Source organism: Melanotaenia boesemani, chromosome 20 (assembly GCF_017639745.1).
Source record: "Melanotaenia boesemani isolate fMelBoe1 chromosome 20, fMelBoe1.pri, whole genome shotgun sequence".
Lineage (NCBI taxonomy): Eukaryota > Metazoa > Chordata > Actinopteri > Atheriniformes > Melanotaeniidae > Melanotaenia > Melanotaenia boesemani.
The window spans coordinates 29,833,045-29,851,942 of record NC_055701.1 but is presented as its reverse complement, the minus strand read 5'-3'; the positions used below and the strand labels follow the sequence as shown (position 1 = coordinate 29,851,942).

The window sequence follows — 18,898 nt, the reverse complement described above, 5'->3', positions numbered from 1 at the left end:
GAATATCTTTGATGATGAAATTCACCAGCAAACTGGTGATTTGCTGCCGTTTTTTCTCTGTGGCCAGAGGGCGTTTGGTGAAGTCATTGACTGCTGACGTGAGGATTTAGGCTGTTCAGCTAGTGTTAGCGGCTGCCTTTTTAGATGGGTGTGCATAGCACTTGTGCTCTTGTTGTATTTGAGCACAGACGTGCATATTTTGCAAGTGACCAAGCTACAGTTCTCATCTTTGGTAAAATATTTCCAAACGGTTGATGTACCGCTGCTACTTTGCTGAGCTGACCCACCAACCTCCTCACCTGTTGCCGTCTGCGAGGCGTCCATATTGTTAGCTCTAAAAACATGTGATCAGCGATTAGTCGACGTCATGTTCTAAACGTCATGTTAGAGTATTGGAGTCGACAAATCGACTAGTTGACTAGTCTGTACAACCCCTTCGATCAGCCTCTCATCAACTTCATCCACTTGGTGTTGTTTCTAAAAATGATGGTTGCTACACAAATTCAACAAGAAGATATAGAAATCTGGAAATGCATAATCCCAAACTGACCAATCACAAAGTAGTACTTCTGTGTAACCGCCTGCGTAGCAGGGGTGCACGTCAGGTCTGGGAGAAGTGCAGGTCGAGCCTCCGTGGAGCTACGCGGCGCCATACGGCGGTGATGCTGTAACCAACCTTATGCAGACGCGGCACGAGTATAAATCCAGTTTATCCCGTTTCTGAATCGTAAACTGGGGGCTATTCCAGTTCTGGATGGCAAACTGGTTGCGATTTCTGGGCTTGTACGTGAGGTGGTCACCAACTTGGAGAAGTTGTCAGCTCGGCTGGATGGAAATTGACCCAAAATTCGGATGATTGGAGTCGCCAGTGGGACCACTGAGAGACTCAAGGCAGACGAAACAGCTCTGGCCTGAACCAAAACAAATGCTGTTATCAAATTTGGCTCCCTGTGCTGGCCTTGGACGGCTGGTTGAAAGCTCCCTGGAATGTTTTGTTGATGGACGCTCAGTCCCCCACCCTCCCCTCACCCTCTTCACGGGCGATGGACTTCAACCTGGATCAGCCCTCAAGGATGCCCCACTATCATCAGGTGGCAGAGACTGTGAGGGAGAACTGGGGCAAAGTTCATATGCTCACTTCTACGCACACACATACATGCACCACACTCAAGTACACCACTACAGATACACCTCCCCGTTATTCACTGCCTGGGGCTGCTCCTTAACCCGCTCCTTCCACTCCCTGGCGGCGGGTCGACTGGACTGCGCTCGTGTCAGCTGCGTCCGGACTTGCTGTGATGGGAGACCCCCCCCCCCTCCCCCCGCCACGTGTTTCTGATGTTGTGATTGTCTGAGTTTTGTTCTTTATGTACTGAGGAGTGTTTTTTGTATCTCAATAATGGGCCCTTAGGCCCAGTGTGGAGATGCCTTTTTTTTATCCTCTCCAGCTACATCTTACTCCCCTAATGTTACCTTTCACCTATATCTAAGACAAGGAGCGCTGTAGAAACGGCTGCTCCGTCAGTCTGCCTGTTCCTGTTGTGTTATATGTTGTTTTGTCTAGTCTTGGATGGGTTGTACTGAAAACATGAATTTCCCTGCAAGGGATTAATAAAGTATTTCTGATCTGATTTCTGATTTCTCCATTTCTCTCTCCCTTTGGTTTGGTAAACTGATCTCTGTTCCACAGTTGTTGTTCTTCTTGATTTTCTTTTTTGCAGTTGGCAAAAACTAACTGGTGCATTACTGCCACCATGTGGTCTGGAGAGTGGACTAGAACATTTCCAAGAGCCTGAGTCATCCCAACATTAGTTCCTCCTGTCATGTCATTTACAGGAACATTACTGTGCCCTCTTCAGATAAATATTTCTATTCATAATAATTATTATTTTGGCTTTAAGGTGAATATTTGGGGCTTTTTGGGTGAGAGGAAATGGGAAGAGAGCTTTAGTATTTTCTGTGTATTTTAGGCCCATTGTTAAGGTTAAATTCAGCTCTCCAAAAAATTCCCTCCTAGGCCAAATTCTGTTATGCTGACCTTCAAAGGAGGAACCAGGAGAAGCTTCTGGAAAAACTGGTACAAATCTGATCTGTGGTTGGAGAACTCACTGACTACTACTCACATAAAGTTAGGAATATACTGTTTATATGATGACAGAATGAACCTAAAATCCACTATAACCTTTACAGGTGGACTTAATTTGACTTCCTCTAAACTTCTGAATGCACATGTACAACTGTTCAATGTTGAAAGTATGCATTGCAGAACATGCTGATCTCTAACAAGATTATTAATTGCAAAGAATGAACCTGTTTGTATTTAACTCACTGTTTTCTCTGGTTTCTTTTCATCATGTGCAGCGCACTGGGCTCCCTTATCCATGAAATGTGCTGTATGTGCATTCTTCCTGCAAAATGCCACCTGTCTGTCTGCTGTTATCCAAATGAAGCAGTTTTGCTGTCTGACTGATGAGCTCACATTACCAAAGCTTTGGTAGAAATGATGTCTGACCTGTGGAAGGTGAGATCGGGGTTTGCATAACTGGAGGCTTCGCAACCATAAACAAGGCAGAACTGCACAGGCGGCTGCTGGTGTGGAGGTTGAGGTCGGCTCTGACAAACTGAGCAGGCTTTGATCCAGTTCTTCACCGCATCCGTCACTCCGACCCAATAATACATCATCTGGACAGACAGAACACCGCCCTCAGTGTAACACCAACACTTCTCAGTCTGCAACCTTTCATCTCACAAAACACTGTCTACACACACCAATATCTCCTTCACCGCCCGCATCCGGCCAGCGTGGTTGTTGTTGTCATGGTAACGCGTCAGGATCTCCCGAACTTCATCGTCACTCCTGACGACGCGGAGGAGGCGACCTCGATAAGTCCGCCACAGAGAGCCATCTAGAGGAAGAAGCAGTTCGGAGATTCAGTGACGAGGAACTTCAACCTCTTTATAATGCACATAATTTCTCCTAAATTCAGGAAAAAGGTTTTTGAACACAGGAGAATGAAGGATATTGATTACAACTAAGTCCTTCTGGTTACCCACATAGCAAACTTGGTCTGGCCCAGTTCTGGCTCACACAATGCAGTCAGTCCACATACTGCAAAAAATGAGGCCCCTGTGGTGGCTCAGATCTGGTTTGCCAGAGGTGGCCCACACATGGGCCAGCTGCACCCTGTAATGGCCAATAAGTTTCAGCCGAAGGAATACTTTAAGATGTACAATGAGTAGCAATTACCAGAGCCGGCCAGAGGCATGAGCGAACTAAGCGTTTGCTTAGGACCCCGTCACCACTAGGGGGCCCCCAAGAGCAGTCACGTTTATTAAACAATTTATTTTCATTAATAATAATTTTTACATGTGAGTGATGATTCAAACATGCATTTGACAAAATATAAAATTTACATTTTTAAAAACAAAGCATTGTGTAAACAGATAATTGCTGGTATAGTGTTTCTACTGTCTCAGAATTATGAGACATATCTGAGTCTATTATAGACTCAGATATGTTGTTTGCAGCACAAGACTGTCATTATGTGAATAAAATTGACAGTCTTTTTACATTAATGTGCTCATAAGTTATATGAAATTTCCCCAGGAGCCCTGTAATCAGTCCAGTGACAGTCCACCTTCTCAGGCTTAGCAGAGACTGTAGCATCAGGGGGTATTCCACCAACGTAGCTACAGAAAGTCAGGCTGTAACGGAAAAGCTTCGCTTGAACTAACACACCATCTTTGAATTAAGGCTCAAGCCGTTCCACTAACACATTCCAGCTGCATCTACCTGAGGCTAATCCAAGCGAGGCTTACATAGCCTGGCTATGTGGGAGGTCCTGAGGAATGTAGGAAGCCCTGACGAGTGGATGGTGGAAAAGAGAAGCAGCAGAGAAAGAGAGGAAACCGAAGTGGCTAGTTTACCAACGAAGTGACCGGTTTACAAGCTGAGTGGTTAGTTTACTAGCTGAGTGACCAGTTTACCAACTAAGTGACTAGTTTACCAGCTGAGTGACCAGTTTACCAGCCAAGTGGCCAGTTTACCAGCTGAGTGACCAGTTTACCAGCTGAGTGGCTAGTTCACCAGCTGAGTGACTAGTTTACCAACTAAGTGGCCACTTTCCCAGCTGAGTGGCCAGTTTACCAACGAAGTGACCGGTTTACAAGCTGAGAGGCCAGTTCACCAGCTGAGCGACCAGTTTACCAGCTGAGTGGCCAGTTTACCAGCTAAGTGACCAGTTTACCAGCTGAGTGGCTTTTTTACGAGCTGAGTGACCAGTTTACCAGCTGAGTGGCTAGTTTACCAACTAAGTGACCGGTTTACAAGCTGAGTGGCCAGTTTACCAGCTGAGCGACCAGTTTACCAGCTAAGTGGCCAGTTTACCAGCTAAGTGGCTAGTTTACAAGCTGAGTGGCCAGTTTACCAGCTGAGTGGCCAGGTTACCAGCTGAGTGGCTAGATTACCAGCTGAGTGACCAGTTTACCAGCTGAGTGGCCAGTATACCAGCTGAGTGGCCAGTTTACCAGCTGAATGGCCAGTTTACCAACTAAGTGACCGGTTTACAAGCTGAGTGGCCAGTTTACAAGCTGAGCAACCAGTTTACCAGCTGAGTGGCCAGTTTACCAGCTAAGTGACCAGTTTACCAGCTGAGTGACCAGTTTACCAGCTGAGTGGCTAGTTTACAAGCTGAGTGGCCAGTTTACCAGCTGAGTGGCCAGGTTACCAGCTGAGTGGCTAGATTACCAGCTGAATGACCAGTATACCAGCTGAGTGGCCAGTATACCAGCTGAGTGGCCAGTATACCAGCTGAATGGCCAGTTTACCAACTAAGTGACCAACTTACCAGCTGAGTGGCTAGTTTACCAGCTGAGTGACCAGTTTACCAGCTAAGTGGCCAGGTTACCAACTAAGTGACTAGTTTACCAACTAAGTGACCAGTTTACCAACTAAATGGCCAGTTTACCAGCTGAGTGGCGAGTTTACCAGCTGAGTGACCAGTTTACCAGCTGAGTGGCCAGTTTACCATATAAGTGACCAGTTTACCAGCTGAGTGACCAGTTTACCAGCTGAGTGACCAGTTTACCAACTAAGTGGCCAGTTCACCAACTACGTGGCCAGTTTCCCAGCTGAGTGGCTAGTTTACCAACGAAGTGACCGGTTTAAAAGCTGAGTGGTTAGTTTACCAGCTGAGTGACCAGTTTGCCAACTAAGTGACTAGTTTACCAGCTGAGTGGCCAGTTTACCAGCCAAGTGGCCAGTTTACCAGCTGAGTGACCAGTTTACCAGCTGAGTGGCTAGTTCACCAGCTGAGTGACTAGTTTACCAACTAAGTGGCCAGCTTCCCTGCTGAGTGGCCAGTTTACCAACGAAGTGACCGGTTTACAAGCTGAGTGGCCAGTTTACCAGCTGAGTGGCCAGTTTACCAGCTAAGTGACCAGTTTACCAGCTAAGTGGCTAGTTTACCAGCTGAGTGGCCAGTTTACCAACGAAGTGACCGGTTTACAAGCTGAGTGGCCAGTTTACCAGCTAAGTGGCCAGTTTCCCAACTAAGTGACCGCTTTACAAGCTGAGTGGCCAGTTTACCAGCTGAGAGACCAGTTTACCAGCTGAGTGGCCAGTTTACCAGCTGAGTGGCTTTTTTACCAGCTGAGTGACCAGTTTACCTGCTGAGTGGCTAGTTTACAAGCTGAGTGGCCAGTTTACCAGCTGAGTGGCCAGGTTACCAGCTGAGTGGCTAGATTACCAGCTGAGTGACCAGTTTACCAGCTGAGTGGCCAGTATACCAGCTGAGTGGCCAGTTTACCAGCTGAATGGCCAGTTTACCAACTAAGTGACCAACTTACCAGCTGAGTGGCTAGTTTACCAGCTGAGTGGCCAGTTTACCAGCTAAGTGGCCAGGTTACCAACTAAGTGAACAGTTTACCAACTACGTGACCAGTTTACCATATAAGTGACCAGTTTACCAACTAAGTGGCGAATTTACCAGCTAAGTGGCCAGTTTACCAACTAAGTGACTAGTGTACCAACTAAGTGACCAGTTTACAAGCTGAGAGGCCAGTTTACCAACTAAGTGGCCAGTTTCCCAGCTGAGTGGCCAGTTTACCAGCTGAGTGACCAGTTTACCAACTAAATGGCCAGTTTACCAGCTAAATGGCCAGTTTACCAGCTGAGTGACCAGTTTACCAGCTGAGTGGCCAGTTTACCAACTAAGTGGCCAATTTACCAGCTGAGTGGCCAGTTTACCAACTAAGTGACCAGCTTGCCATATAAGTGACCAGTTTACCAACTAAGTGGCCAATTTACCAGCTGAGTGGCCAGTTTACCAACTAAGTGACCAGCTTGCCATATAAGTGACCAGTTTACCAACTAAGTGGCCAATTTACCAGCTGAGTGGCCAGTTTACCAGGTGAGTGACCAGTTTACCAGCTAAGTGGCCAGGTTACCAACTAAGTGAACAGTTTACCAACTATGTGACCAGTTTACCAGCTGAGTGGCCAGTTTACCAACTAAGTGACCAACTTACCAGCTGAGTGGCTAGTTTACAAGCTGAGTGGCCAGTTTACCAGCTAAGTGGCCAGGTTACCAACTAAGTGAACAGTTTACCAACTACGTGACCAGTTTACCATATAAGTGACTAGTTTACCAACTAAGTGACTAGTGTACCAACTAAGTGACCAGTTTACAAGCTGAGTGGCCAGTTTACCAACTAAGTGGTCAGTTTCCCAGCTAAGTGGCCAGTTTACCAACGAAGTGACCGGTTTACAAGCTGAGTGGCCAGTTTACCAGCTGAGTGGCCAGTTTACCAGCTAAGTGACCAGTTTACCAGCTAAGTGGCTAGTTTACCAGCTGAGTGGCCAATTTACCAGCTGAGTGACCCGTTTACCAACTAAGTAACTAGTTTACCAGCTGAGTGACCAGTTTACCAGCTAAGTGGCCAGGTTACCAACTAAGTGAACAGTTTACCAACTATGTGACCAGTTTACCAGCTGAGTGGCCAGTTTACCAACTAAGTGACCAGCTTGCCATATAAGTGACCAGTTTGCCAACTAAGTGGCCAATTTACCAGCTGAGTGGCCAGTTTACCAGGTGAGTGACCAGTTTACCAGCTGAGTGACCAGTTTACCAACTAAATGGCCAATTTAACAGCTGAGTGGCCAATATACCAGCTGAGTGACCAGTTTACCAGCTGAGTGACCAGTTTACCAACTAAGTGACCAGCTTGCCATATAAGTGACCAGTTTACCAACTAAGTGGCCAATTTACCAGCTTAGTGGCCAGTTTACCAACTAAGTGACCAGCTTGCCATATAAGTGACCAGTTTACCAACTAAATGGTCAATTTACCAGCTGAGTGGCCAGTTTACCAGGTGAGTGACCAGTTTACCAGCTGAGTGGCCAGTTTACCAGCTGAGTGACCAGTTTACCAACTAAATGGCCAGTTTACCAGCTGAGTGGCCAATTTACCAGCTAAGTGACCAGTTTACCAGCTGAGTGGCCAGTTTACCAACTAAGTGGCCAATTTACCAGCTGAGTGACCAGTTTACCAGCTGAGTGGCCAGTTTACCAGCTGAGTGACCAGTTTACCAACTAAATGGCCTGTATTCCAGCTGAGTGGCCAGTTTACCAGCTGAGTGACCAGTTTACCAACTAAATGGCCAGTTTACAAGCTGAGTGGCCAATTTACCAGCTGAGTGACCAGTTTACCAGCTGAGTGGCCAGTTTACCAACTAAGTGGCCAATTTACCAGCTGAGTGGCCAGTTTACCAGCTGAGTGACCAGTTTACCAACTAAATGGCCAGTTTACCAGCTGAGTGGCCAATTTACCAGCTGAGTGACCAGTTTACCAGCTGAGTGACCATATTTCCTCTCAGAAAGGACTGGTCTGGTATTCAGAGGGCCGCTGCCTACAAAGGAGAATTTAATGTTCTCCACAGCAACATGGCTGAAGCTTCCACCACCATTAACCTCAAGACAAGTAATCTGCGGGGAAAGTTCAAGAAAGATGGGTATGACACGGTAGTGAATGTACGGTGGCAACTAGTGGCCAAACTTCTTCTAAACATAAAGATGTTTTCATGTGTGAGCGGATCCAGGGGCCTCAGGTGAAGCAATGACTGCACTACTACATGTGTACTGTCTTCTTCTATGGTGCTTTTGAAGGCGTTACTTATACCAAACGGAGCTCTAGCTCCTATCAGACAAAGCTGCTACCTGAAAACATAAGTTATTTAAAGTGATTAGATACCAGTAAAAACACATGATAAATTATTTTTTTCTGTCATTGATCTTTCATTTTGTGACATGTTGTACCTTTAATCAAGCCATGTGGTAACGACGTGCTGTATTTGGCCTAGATTAAAAATGTGTATGATGGTTACAGTTAAACAAATAACATTTGAATATCTATCCAATGATCGTCAATAACAATCAAGTATCAAATGAAAAACCATTTAACTGTAAACTGAAATGTTAATTTAATAGGAAAATTTTTAAAGACAGGCCAGTTACCACCGGGTGCGTGTAGATGCTTCTGTTTGTGGACATTTTAGTCAATGGTTTGGTTCCCACCAGGAGCGTCCCAGAAGCTCATGTTAAACACACGCACCGAGTCCATTTCTGACGGAGCACGCGTCCAGAACGTGTCAAACTCAGCAGTTCAGAGAGGGCCAGACAGGAAATCGACATGGGAGCAGTGTAAAAGCGTCTGGTAATTTTCAAAATAAAAGCCCACGTGCAGCTTTGCGCAGCAGAACCATGTAAACATTACATCGTTAACCATTATTTGTGTCACTGGTTTATTCAGAACTAGGTTTAAAAAATGCATTAAGACACGCGCTGGGATATTTTATGTAAATTGCTTTTCATTTAATTCATTCATTAAGATCTGATTTGCTAGGAGGATTTTTTTTATTCAGCTTTTATGCAAAAAGCTTGAGCATAAAATATATTATTATTAGGCCTTTTTCCAGTCTAGCCATAGTAAAGCCGTTGGCGTGTCTTAACCCTCCACATCAAATCTGAGCCGCTTTGACATTTGACAGCAGTCAAATGAACCTAAAAATCCTTCTGGCCTGAAATTTGATGAACTTTCCTAAAGTGACTTAAAAAACATAGAAATGAAAAAAAAAATCAAAACTGTTTATTTCTGTATAGGTACTACAAATGTTTGGACATTGAGGCTGTTTCAGGTCATACTTGAATCTATTAAAATGGGTTTTCGAGGTGCCAGTGTGGGTCACATGAAGTGACATGAAGGTCTGAGGAAATCTTGGAGCTGTAGAAAACTACAGATCTGGTTTCTGTGGGTTATTTTTAACGGAACAATGGTGACAGAGTTCAAGCGGGACCTGGACACTCAGAATGGTCATAGATAATACACGAAGGGAACAGAAGTCGTGCCGAGGTAGTAGAAAGACAACATGGTTATTGATGTGGATATTTCAGGGGGGTTGTTTAGCTCAACTGGTTGAGCAGCCAGTCCATGTACAGCAGCTACATCTGATATTTGCTGCAGACGTAGCGTTCTGTCTCTGTCCACTAACTATAATAAAGGTAATTATGATATAATTATTAAGATAGTGTTCAATGGCTGCAATGGTGAAACACGGTTATATTGTAACTTCTAACAGCTCCAGAAAGTTCCTACTATTTAAATAAAGTAAAATATATCTAAGTTTTAATGACTTGTGTTTTCTGTCGAACATGATACTGTTTAGTAATAGATGCTTCTTTCCAAAAACAAGTCTTTTAAAACCTGAAAAATAAACTGCTCTTTATTAAGAGTAAATTGTGCATTTATTAATGTGACAGCAGCTATTTAGACATTCTGTAGATCTGCAGATTAAAGGTTGATACGGACTCTCACTATGAGGGAATTCTTGGACCAGCTCAAAACTGACCCTGATCGTACTATAAAGGCACCAAATATGAACAGCATGCAAGGCGTAAGGAATTCACTGTAGAGATTGGAGTGTGTTTAGCATCAGAACCCTTTTTTAGAAATAATCTTTTTTTATATTCAGTTTAATTTACATATAATTTTTACTGATCTGCCCCATGCTCAGCAGCTGGATTTGGTTTGTTTTTAAGTGAAAGTTTCTGTCTTTTCTCACTCAAACACTTGTGTGTGTTTTAGAGTTGACAAGGTTTCCCTCTGCATGACCGGCGACTCTCAGATACCTTTATAGATGAAGTTTTTGCGGGCAGCTCTGGCCACTCTCTTTAAGCTTTTAGCTGTATTCGGAGGAAACTTTCCAGTCCGCATGTAAGCCTCCAAACTATCCAGAAAATGGAAAGAAGGCATCTGTAAGTCAAGAGGTGAGAAACAAAGAAAAGAGATGTTTACTTTGCAAATTATTGGCTGTAGATACAATATGTGACAGACCCTCGGTCCTGGTGCTTCCGGGCCAGTGTCCTGCAGGTTTTATGAGTTTCCTTGCTGCAGCATAACTGAGTCTAATCAGTGGGTAATTAGCAGACTTGTGCAGAGCTTGAAGTCAGAGTCTGAATCAGGTGTGTTGCAGCAGGGAAGCTTCACCGGCCCTGGAGGACCAGGATTGAGGATCCAAGCAAAATATTCATGATTTAGACAGCTAGAACTAGACAAGCACAGAGACATTTAGAAATACTGACCCACTGACTTCGTTTTAACTATTTACAACTTTAAGCATAGAAGTTCCTTTTTATTTTTTTAATGACATTAAAATTTAGAACTGTGAAATAAACATGTTTTCACTTTATTATTTAAAAAATAAAACCGAGAACAAAATTAATATCACGTGAATATATATAAAAAAGTTATCAATTGGATAGCTTTCTTAGTCTTTGTTGTCAGTTTGTTAAAATAAATTATTTTCTTATCGAAAAACACGTCTGCCTCAGATCATACAATAATAATAGTAAAATAAATAATAATAATAATAATAAACAAACAAAAACAACAACAATGCCACTTTGACTCATTGCATTCATCCTAAATAAACTAGCATGAAGTTTCTCTTCTGAAAAGCGTTCCCACCTTAGAACATCTAACGTTCTGTTAACAATAATCTTCGTTACACCGCCAAACTTTCAGTGGAAACCCGGAAGTCTGGACATCGCTTTTCAACGGAGCTGGTCACATAAAGAAACAAATCTGTTTCTCTCCATCTAAACATGCGTTTACTTTTACCAAAGCAACATATTTTAGCCCAAATAAGTAGCTAGAAGCAGCGTTTGCTCCCGCGCTGACTTTAGTTAGCAGCTGTGACCTAGTCACTTCCGGTGATGTGAATTTTAAAATAACAGTCGATGTTAGCTCGTTACCACAATGACGGGGAGTAAATACATAATTAAGTAAAGTTTCATTATCACAACGTAAGATGTTCTTTTTTAGTTAAAGTATCGTTAAGTTTTACGTGGAACTCAGGATATAATAATAACCACAATAATAACGATGCAACCTTTTATGCTGCTTGACGCCATTAACAATAGAACTGGAACCGGCCACGAGCAAAGATACGTTAATTATAAAGATGAAAAGCAGTACACACATTCAAACACATTTATCACCAACACAATATTTTTACACTCACTGATTTGCGCGCTTTTATTTTCGTGGAGGGTTCATCAAACGGAAGCTCTATTGTTGTCACATGCTACTAACTTACCAGAGCTCCGGTTTTAACGAAGGTTGTAAACGCTGCTGTAACCCAAGCTAACAGGGTGCTGCTCACTCCCGCTAAACAAAATTCAGCCGCTCGCCCCCTGCCGGCCTGGAGGACACACTGCTTCTTCTATTATGTATCATATCACATCCAGCATCGAGGAAAACAATCATGGCTGCTTGTTAAAAACGTGTTAGCGTTGCCAGGTGGAGCTTTCTGGATATGAAGGACATGTAACTATATGCATTTAAAACGGCTGCTTTCAGCCACCACATCACCCGGGAGCCCCCCAAGTCAGCTTAAAATGTCAAGATATTCTGATTAAAAAAATAATAATAATGAAAAAAACACACAAATATACAATTGAATAATGTAAATAAATATAATACAGTAATGCCCACAAAAATGCTATTTTGTACTATTTAAATCATGGCTGCATTCACACTATGAAATTTTCAGCTGGCATTGAAATACTAGTTGAATCAGTTCCTGCTGGCTCAGGCGTACGGTGCCGCTGTTCTGTGTAGAGGTTCTGTTTGCACTCACTGAATAAGTCAAAGACAAGCTGGCTGCAGTTCTGTAGCACTTTGAAGTGGAAGGTTGCGTTTGTGCACACTGAAGTAATCAAACTGCCTAACCAGTTTACTCTAAATGTTTCTGGTCTCTTGCTTTGTTTATCCATTTTCTACACCACTTATTCCAATTCAGGGTCGTGGGGTAGCTGGTGTCTATCCCAGAAATTAGCAGGCATGAGGCACACCTGGACAAGTACACCTGGACAGATACACTTGGACAGGTACACCTGGACAGGTTTACCTGGACAGGTCACCAGTCCATCGCAGGTCAAACAGAGACAAACAAACACTCCTTTCTGGGGAGAGTTTAGTGACCTGGTAACCTAGCATCATGTCTTTGGCCAGTGGGAGGAAGCTGGAGAACCCGGAGAGAACCTACGCACACGCGGGCAGAACACGCACACAGAAAGGCCACTGCTGAAATTCTGTTTGGGGTCCCAAAAAGTCTGGGGACGGCCGTGGCTGTACGGCCTCTGTAAGAAAACAAAGCAGGGACTCACTAGGAGCACCCACAGGAAGACATGAAAAAAACCACGATTTTCCATCAATGAAGGTTCTCAACTACTTTCTAATCTGAGCAAAATTACACGGAAACAGACTTTCAGTTTCTGATTTTAAGAACATTTTTCCCAAATCCAAGTAAAGCATTTAAACTAATCATTAAACCCTTAACACCTATCGTACCACATTAATAAATTTACTTCTGAGACCTTTTGCATCGTTTCATGGTAACAACTCAAAACCTTGACGCTTGTCTTCTGCCCCCTGGTGGACGCCTTTTGCATGACATCCCATGCAGTAACATCCCGTATATATATGCCGAAGATTTTTGTTTAAAAAGACAAAGATAATTATCTACCCAGTATTTCTCTGGTTAGGTATTAAATAGTCAATAAGTGGGCTCCAGCTGGGACCTCTGCTAAAGGTTTGTAGTGACATTAAATATGTCATATATGTGTAATAACAACACATCACAATAACACTCATTTTTTAATTTTCTCCCATGTGTTTCAGATTCTCTCTTCCTGCTACTAACTTAATTTTTTCAGTAAATATTCACTTCTCACAAAGAAATTCAGATGTCACTATTATTCCGTTATTTTTCCCACAGACTGAAAACGGGTGAAAGTTTCCAGGATTTCCAGGAACAAATGAAGACGTACCATGAAAAGCAGCTTTGGGGGGCTGTGTTATTGCCTTCATTACAATACAAGCCAAGGCCAACCTTGTGAGGCACCTGGAGGACATTTAGACAACATAAAGATCAGAACTCCATCAGGTGTGTGTAGGGTCCATTAGTGTCCAGCTTCAGCACTTGTCTGTTTCCATACGTCCCATGTTTCACCGTCACCTCCGCTCCACCTGCAGCAGCAGCAGCGCTCTTCAGTTCCTGCTCACACAGAGACACGAAGGCCTGGTAGAGTCGCAGCCCGTCCTCCTTGCCAATGTTGCTGTGGTACTGCATGGCTCTGCCTTTGGCCCTGCCGCCCAGCGTGGCCTGGGGGACGATCAGCAGGCTGCCGGGAAGCTGGCACACCGACACCATCTTCCCTGAGCTGGACTCGCACAGCCGCATGTTCAACAACGTGGACACTGGACAGGAAGAAGACTCATTCAGAGACGGACAGAAACTGGACTTAAACATCAGACGTTTCAAAAGTCACCGACCCATTTTGGGCAAGATGTCGTCTGTGGCTCCTCTGAAGAAGCAGACGTAGACCACCATCCCTCTGTCGATCTGAGTCAGGACGAGAAACAAGACAATTATGTTAAGCTCTACCCTTCACACCAGGTTTTCCTCCCTGGTCCCTGCCCTGATGGAGGTTTTCCTCCCTGGCCCCTGCCCTGATGGAGGTTTTCCTCCCTGGTCCTGGTCCTGATGGAGGTTTTCCTCCCTGGTTCTGGTCCTGATGGAGGTTTTCCTCCCTGGTTCTGGTCCTGATGGAGGTTTTCCTCCCTGGTTCTGGCCCTGATGGAGGTTTTCCTCCCTGGTCCCTGCCCTGATGGAGGTTTTCCTCCCTGGTTCCGGTCCTGATGGAGGTTTTCATCCCTGGTTCTGGTCCTGATGGAGGTTTTCCTCCCTGGTCCCTGCCCTGATGGAGGTTTTCCTCCCTGGTTCCGGTCCTGATGGAGTTTTCCTCCCTGGTCCTGACCCTGATGGAGGTTTTCCTCCCTGGTTCTGGTCCTGATGGAGGTTTTCCTCCCTGGTCCTGGTCCTGATGGAGGTTTTCCTCCCTGGTCCTGGTCCTGATGGAGGTTTTCCTCCCTGGTCCTGGTCCTGATGAAGGTTTTTCTCCCTGGTTCTGGTCTTGATGGAGGTTTCCCTCCCTGGTTCTGGTCCTGATGGAGGTTTTCCTCCCTGGTCCCTGCCCTGATGGAGGTTTTCCTCCCTGGTCCTGGTCCTGATGGAGGTTTTCCTCCCTGGTCCCTGCCCTGATGGAGGTTTTCCTCCCTGGTTCTGGTCCTGATGGAGGTTTTCCTCCCTGGTCCCTGCCCTGATGGAGGTTTTCCTCCCTGGTTCTGGTCCTGATGGAGGTTTTCCTCCCTGGTCCTGGTCCTGATGGAGGTTTTCCTCCCTGGTCCTGGTCCTGATGGAGGTTTTTCTCCCTGGTTCTGGTCCTGATGGAGGTTTCCCTCCCTGGTTCTGGTCCTGATGGAGGTTTTCCTCCCTGGTCCCTGCCCTGATGGAGGTTTTCCTCCCTGGTTCTGGTCCTGATGGAGGTTTTCCTCCCTGGTCCCTGCCCTGATGGAGGTTTTCCTCCCTGGTTCTGGTCCTGATGGAGGTTTTCCTCCCTGGTTTCTGCCCTGATGGAGGTTTTCCTCCCTGGTCCTGGCCCTGATGGAGGTTTTCCTCCCTGGTCCTTGCCCTGATGGAGGTTTTCCTCCCTGGTTCTGGTCCTGATGGAGGTTTCCCTCCCTGGTCCCTGCCCTGATGGAGGTTTTCCTCCCTGGTTCTGGTCCTGATGGAGGTTTTCCTCCCTGGTCCCTGCCCTGATGGAGGTTTTCCTCCCTGGTTCTGGTTCTGATGGAGGTTTCCCTCCCTGGTCCCTGCCCTGATGGAGGTTTTCCTCCCTGGTTCTGGTCCTGATGGAGGTTTTCCTCCCTGGTCCCTGCCCTGATGGAGGTTTTCCTCCCTGGTTCTGGTCCTGATGGAGGTTTTCCTCCCTGGTCCCTGCCCTGATGGAGATTTTCCTCCCTGGTTCTGGTCCTGATGGAGGTTTTCCTCCCTGGTTCTGGTCCTGATGGAGGTTTTAGATGTAACTGTGCATCGCGAGGATCTGAAAGTGTTTCACTCCACGTGATATTGTTTTGCACTTCCGGCCACGTCACTGTTTAATTAATTAGCATGTAATGACCATTTTGTAAACATTACCTTTAAAAATTTATGACATACAAGGTTCTGTTCAAACTTCCATTTGTTCATTTATTTTGTTTTATTTTGTTTTTATAAACCTCCAAACTTCAATTTTAACCTTTTTTTAATGTTCCTTTTCTTTCTTAGACTGGTCAAAGGTCAAAAACAAGCAGAAAATGTCATTAAAATACAGCAGATAAATAGTAAATACGAAGCTCCAGACAGGGTGGTATCCGTGTGTGAATGATGTTACCTGGACGAACTGCGCCTCCGCGTGCTCCTCAGCTGGTCTCACCTGCAGCCTGGCCTGCAGACACTGCTGCAGCACCGTCCGCGCCACCGGACCGCTGCTGTTCTCCGTCATTCCAAACGTGTCCTCCACAAACACGCGCCACGACGGGACTTCAGAAAATGAAAGAGGACGAGACGAAAACCTGCTTCCGTAATAACTTCTTCTTCTTCTTCATATGGTGTTTAATGGCGGTTGGCAAACAACTTAAGGTGCATTACCGCCACCTTCCGGAATGGAGTGTGGGCCGGGATGGTCCCCATATGCTCGGTTTATACTTTTATCCACTAAATCCTGCTACTTATACCGGTCTCTTTAAAAAATCGTATAATTGCTTTTACTACACCTTTTTTCGTGCACCCCTTCAATATAGCCTCAATAGTAAAATGGACCTGACATTCTTTTAAGTATGCCACAAGTACCTTCCTCTCCTGGTCATATCTTGTACACTGAATAAGAACATGCTTTACTGTTTCTAGTTCTTCACAATATTCACAATTTCCAGTCAGATGTTTCCCCATAACCTTCAATGTACTGTTAAGTCCTGTATGTCCAAATCTTATCCGTGTTATAATGTCTTCTTCTCTCCTGCTAAGGCCTGCACACACCCCTGCTTCTCCCACTCTCCCCTGGACAGTATAATAAAACCTACCCTTCACTCCCTCATCCCAATCTTTCTGCCACATTGTTTTTATACCCACTTTTGCAATACTTTTCACCTCTGATTTACTATATTCGACCGGATAATCCACAGTTGCTTTATTCGCTCCCTTCTTAGCATATTTATCTGCTAACTCGTTACCATCTATCCCCACATGCGCTGGTGCCCACATAAGTATCACTACTTTCCCTGCTGATCTTATTCTATTTATTGTTAGTACTATTTCCTGCACAACGTCCATCCTAGTTTCTGATTGAATATTTTTTATGCTAAGCAAAGCACTACTAGAATCTGAAATTATCAAAAATTTTTCCTTTGGACCATTTTTCTCCACCCATTGCAATGCCAAAACCAGTGCAAGTAGTTCCCCTGTGTAGACCGCTAACTTATCATTTGTCCTCTGACTTATAACCACACCTATGTCTGGAACGACACAGGCAATGCCCACATTACCATTCTCTAACCTTGAGGCATCTGTGTATAGTACCACATATGCTCCATATGCTCTCCTGATATATCCTATTGCATTGATCTTACTGTGACATTCCTTATCTAATAAACTTAAATCAACATCAGGCTCTTTCTCCATCCATATTGGAGTAGAAGGGAGGGAGACAGTTGGACTCAGCTCCATGCCATCCACCCCAACATCCCGGGTTATCTTTTCTATTATCCACCCAAAACTAGATAACTGTGCTTTCTCCTTCTCCTGATATGACTTTAGCATTCCAAGTCCGGGATGATCCTCTCTATGTCCACGCAGGTTTGCCCAGTATGACACTGCCATCTGCAACCTTCTGAACTTCAGTGGCATCTCCCCTACCTCCACCTGGAGTGCAGAGACTGGGGTAGACCTCATTGCTCCACAACAGATCCTCAAAGCTTGATATTGGATTTGATCTAACTTTACAAGGCTACTATTAGAAGCAGAGCCATATGCCACACACCCAAAATCCAAAATTGATCTAATCAATGCTACATATAACATTTTCAAGCTTGTTTGACTAGCCCCCCATCCCCGCCCTCTAAGGCACCTCATCACATTCACCACCTTTTTACATTTCTCCACCACTTTCTTAATATGGAAATTCCAAGTCAAATGCTTGTCAAACCACAATCCCAAATATTTAAACTCATTTACTATCTCTAATTTCTGCCCGTATAGAGTAAGATTAATATCATTATCTAACTTTTTTCTGGTAAAAAACATAACCTTTGTTTTAGGAACTGAAAACCTAAAGCCCCATCTTAGAGTCCAGGCTTCCACTTTGCAAATAGCTTGCTGTAGTTTTTTAACAATAAATTTAATATTCCTACCTTTTGTCCACATTACCCCATCATCAGCAAAAAGTGACACGCCTATTGAGGCTTCAACATTACAGAAAATTTCATTAATCATAATGGAAAAAAATACTGGACTCACTATACTGCCCTGAGGAGTGCCATTCTCTACCTCATATTCAGAGCTAAACTCTTTCCCAACGCGAACCGATATACATCTACCTGATAAAAAACTCTTCACCCACTTTAACATTCTTCCCCGGATGCCCATCTGATGTAGTCTTATATATAGTCCCTCCCTCCACATCATGTCGTATGCTTTTTCCACGTCAAAGAAAACTGCCACAACACATTCCTTATTCACTTGAGCCTTTCTAATTTCAGTTTCCAGTATTAAAGAGGGATCTACTGTACTTCTTCCTCTTCTAAATCCAAACTGATGACCTTTCAGTGTGCCTTTTCTCTCCAAGAAATAAATCAATCAATTTTGTGCTTTACGGAGACGTGGCTGTGTGAGGAGGTCCCGGACTGCGCGTTACAGCTGGAGGGATTCCATCTTCTCCGCGCGGACAGACAAGCAGCTCTCTCCGGCAAGGCAACAGGTGGAGGTGTCTGCTTCTACATCAACAGTGGCTGGTGTACGGACATGACAGTGATCGCTCAGCACTGTTCTCCCTCTCTGGAATATTTTTTCATTCACTGTAAACCGTTTTACTCTCCGCGGGAGTTTGCCTCATTCATACTGGCCGCTGTTTACATCGTGCCAGACGCGGACGTGCACGTAGCTCAGTGTGCACTTGCGGACCAGATACTGTGCATGGAGCGGACATACCCGGACTCTCTCATCATTGTTCTTGGGGACTTTAATAAAGCCAACTTGAGCCAAGAACTTCCCAAATATAAGCAGTACATTAAATGCCCGACCAGAGAGGAGAACACATTGGACCATTGTTACAGCACGATCAGCGGAGCTTATCACGCAGTGCCCCGCGCTGCACTCGGTCTTTCTGATCACGAAATGATCCACCTGATCCCCGCGTACAGGCAGAGGCTGAAACTCTCCAAACCTGTGGTGAGGACAATAAAACA

At 44.7% G+C, this 18,898-nt stretch overlaps 2 protein-coding genes across 4 annotated transcripts in view; both read right to left on the bottom strand.

The window, feature by feature from the left end:
• The window catches only part of LOC121631371, a 47,638-nt gene extending 35,005 nt beyond the window's left edge, over positions 1 to 12,633 (bottom strand). The window contains exons 1-4 of one of the 3 annotated variants that reach the window (XM_041972237.1): positions 11,577 to 12,633; positions 10,183 to 10,306; positions 2,770 to 2,906; positions 2,513 to 2,682 (exon numbers count right to left, since the gene is read on the bottom strand). In XM_041972237.1, the coding sequence (XP_041828171.1) occupies positions 2,513 to 2,682; positions 2,770 to 2,906; positions 10,183 to 10,306 (431 nt within the window). In that variant the 5' untranslated portion in view covers positions 11,577 to 12,633. Of the gene's footprint in view, positions 1 to 2,512; positions 2,683 to 2,769; positions 2,907 to 10,182; positions 10,307 to 11,020; positions 11,308 to 11,576 lie in introns of those variants that run through there. The other 2 variants (XM_041972238.1, XM_041972236.1) reach the window with 2 other exon arrangements.
• Positions 12,634 to 12,771: 138 nt separating this feature from the next.
• On the bottom strand, positions 12,772 to 15,964 carry dtd2 (D-aminoacyl-tRNA deacylase 2). The gene is made up of 3 exons (XM_041972247.1): positions 15,832 to 15,964; positions 13,892 to 13,961; positions 12,772 to 13,816 (listed from the first exon to the last, which is right to left on the bottom strand). The coding sequence occupies exons 1-3, from the start codon at positions 15,940 to 15,942 to the stop codon at positions 13,488 to 13,490; spliced, it is 510 nt and encodes a 169-aa protein (XP_041828181.1). The 5' UTR covers positions 15,943 to 15,964; the 3' UTR covers positions 12,772 to 13,487.
• Between the last annotated feature and the right edge of the window lie 2,934 nt (positions 15,965 to 18,898).

Bases quoted from the DNA above. Each gene is read 5' to 3' on its own strand.
- dtd2 (XM_041972247.1), bottom strand. From the start codon at position 15,942: ATGACGGAGAACAGCAGCGGTCCGGTGGCGCGGACGGTGCTGCAGCAG. The intron at 13,962-15,831 runs GTAACATCATTC...GTCCTGACTCAG, and splicing joins CGGAGGCGCAGTTCGTCCAG to ATCGACAGAGGGATGGTGGT. The intron at 13,817-13,891 runs GTCGGTGACTTT...CTTCCTGTCCAG, and splicing joins CGACATCTTGCCCAAAATGG to TGTCCACGTTGTTGAACATG.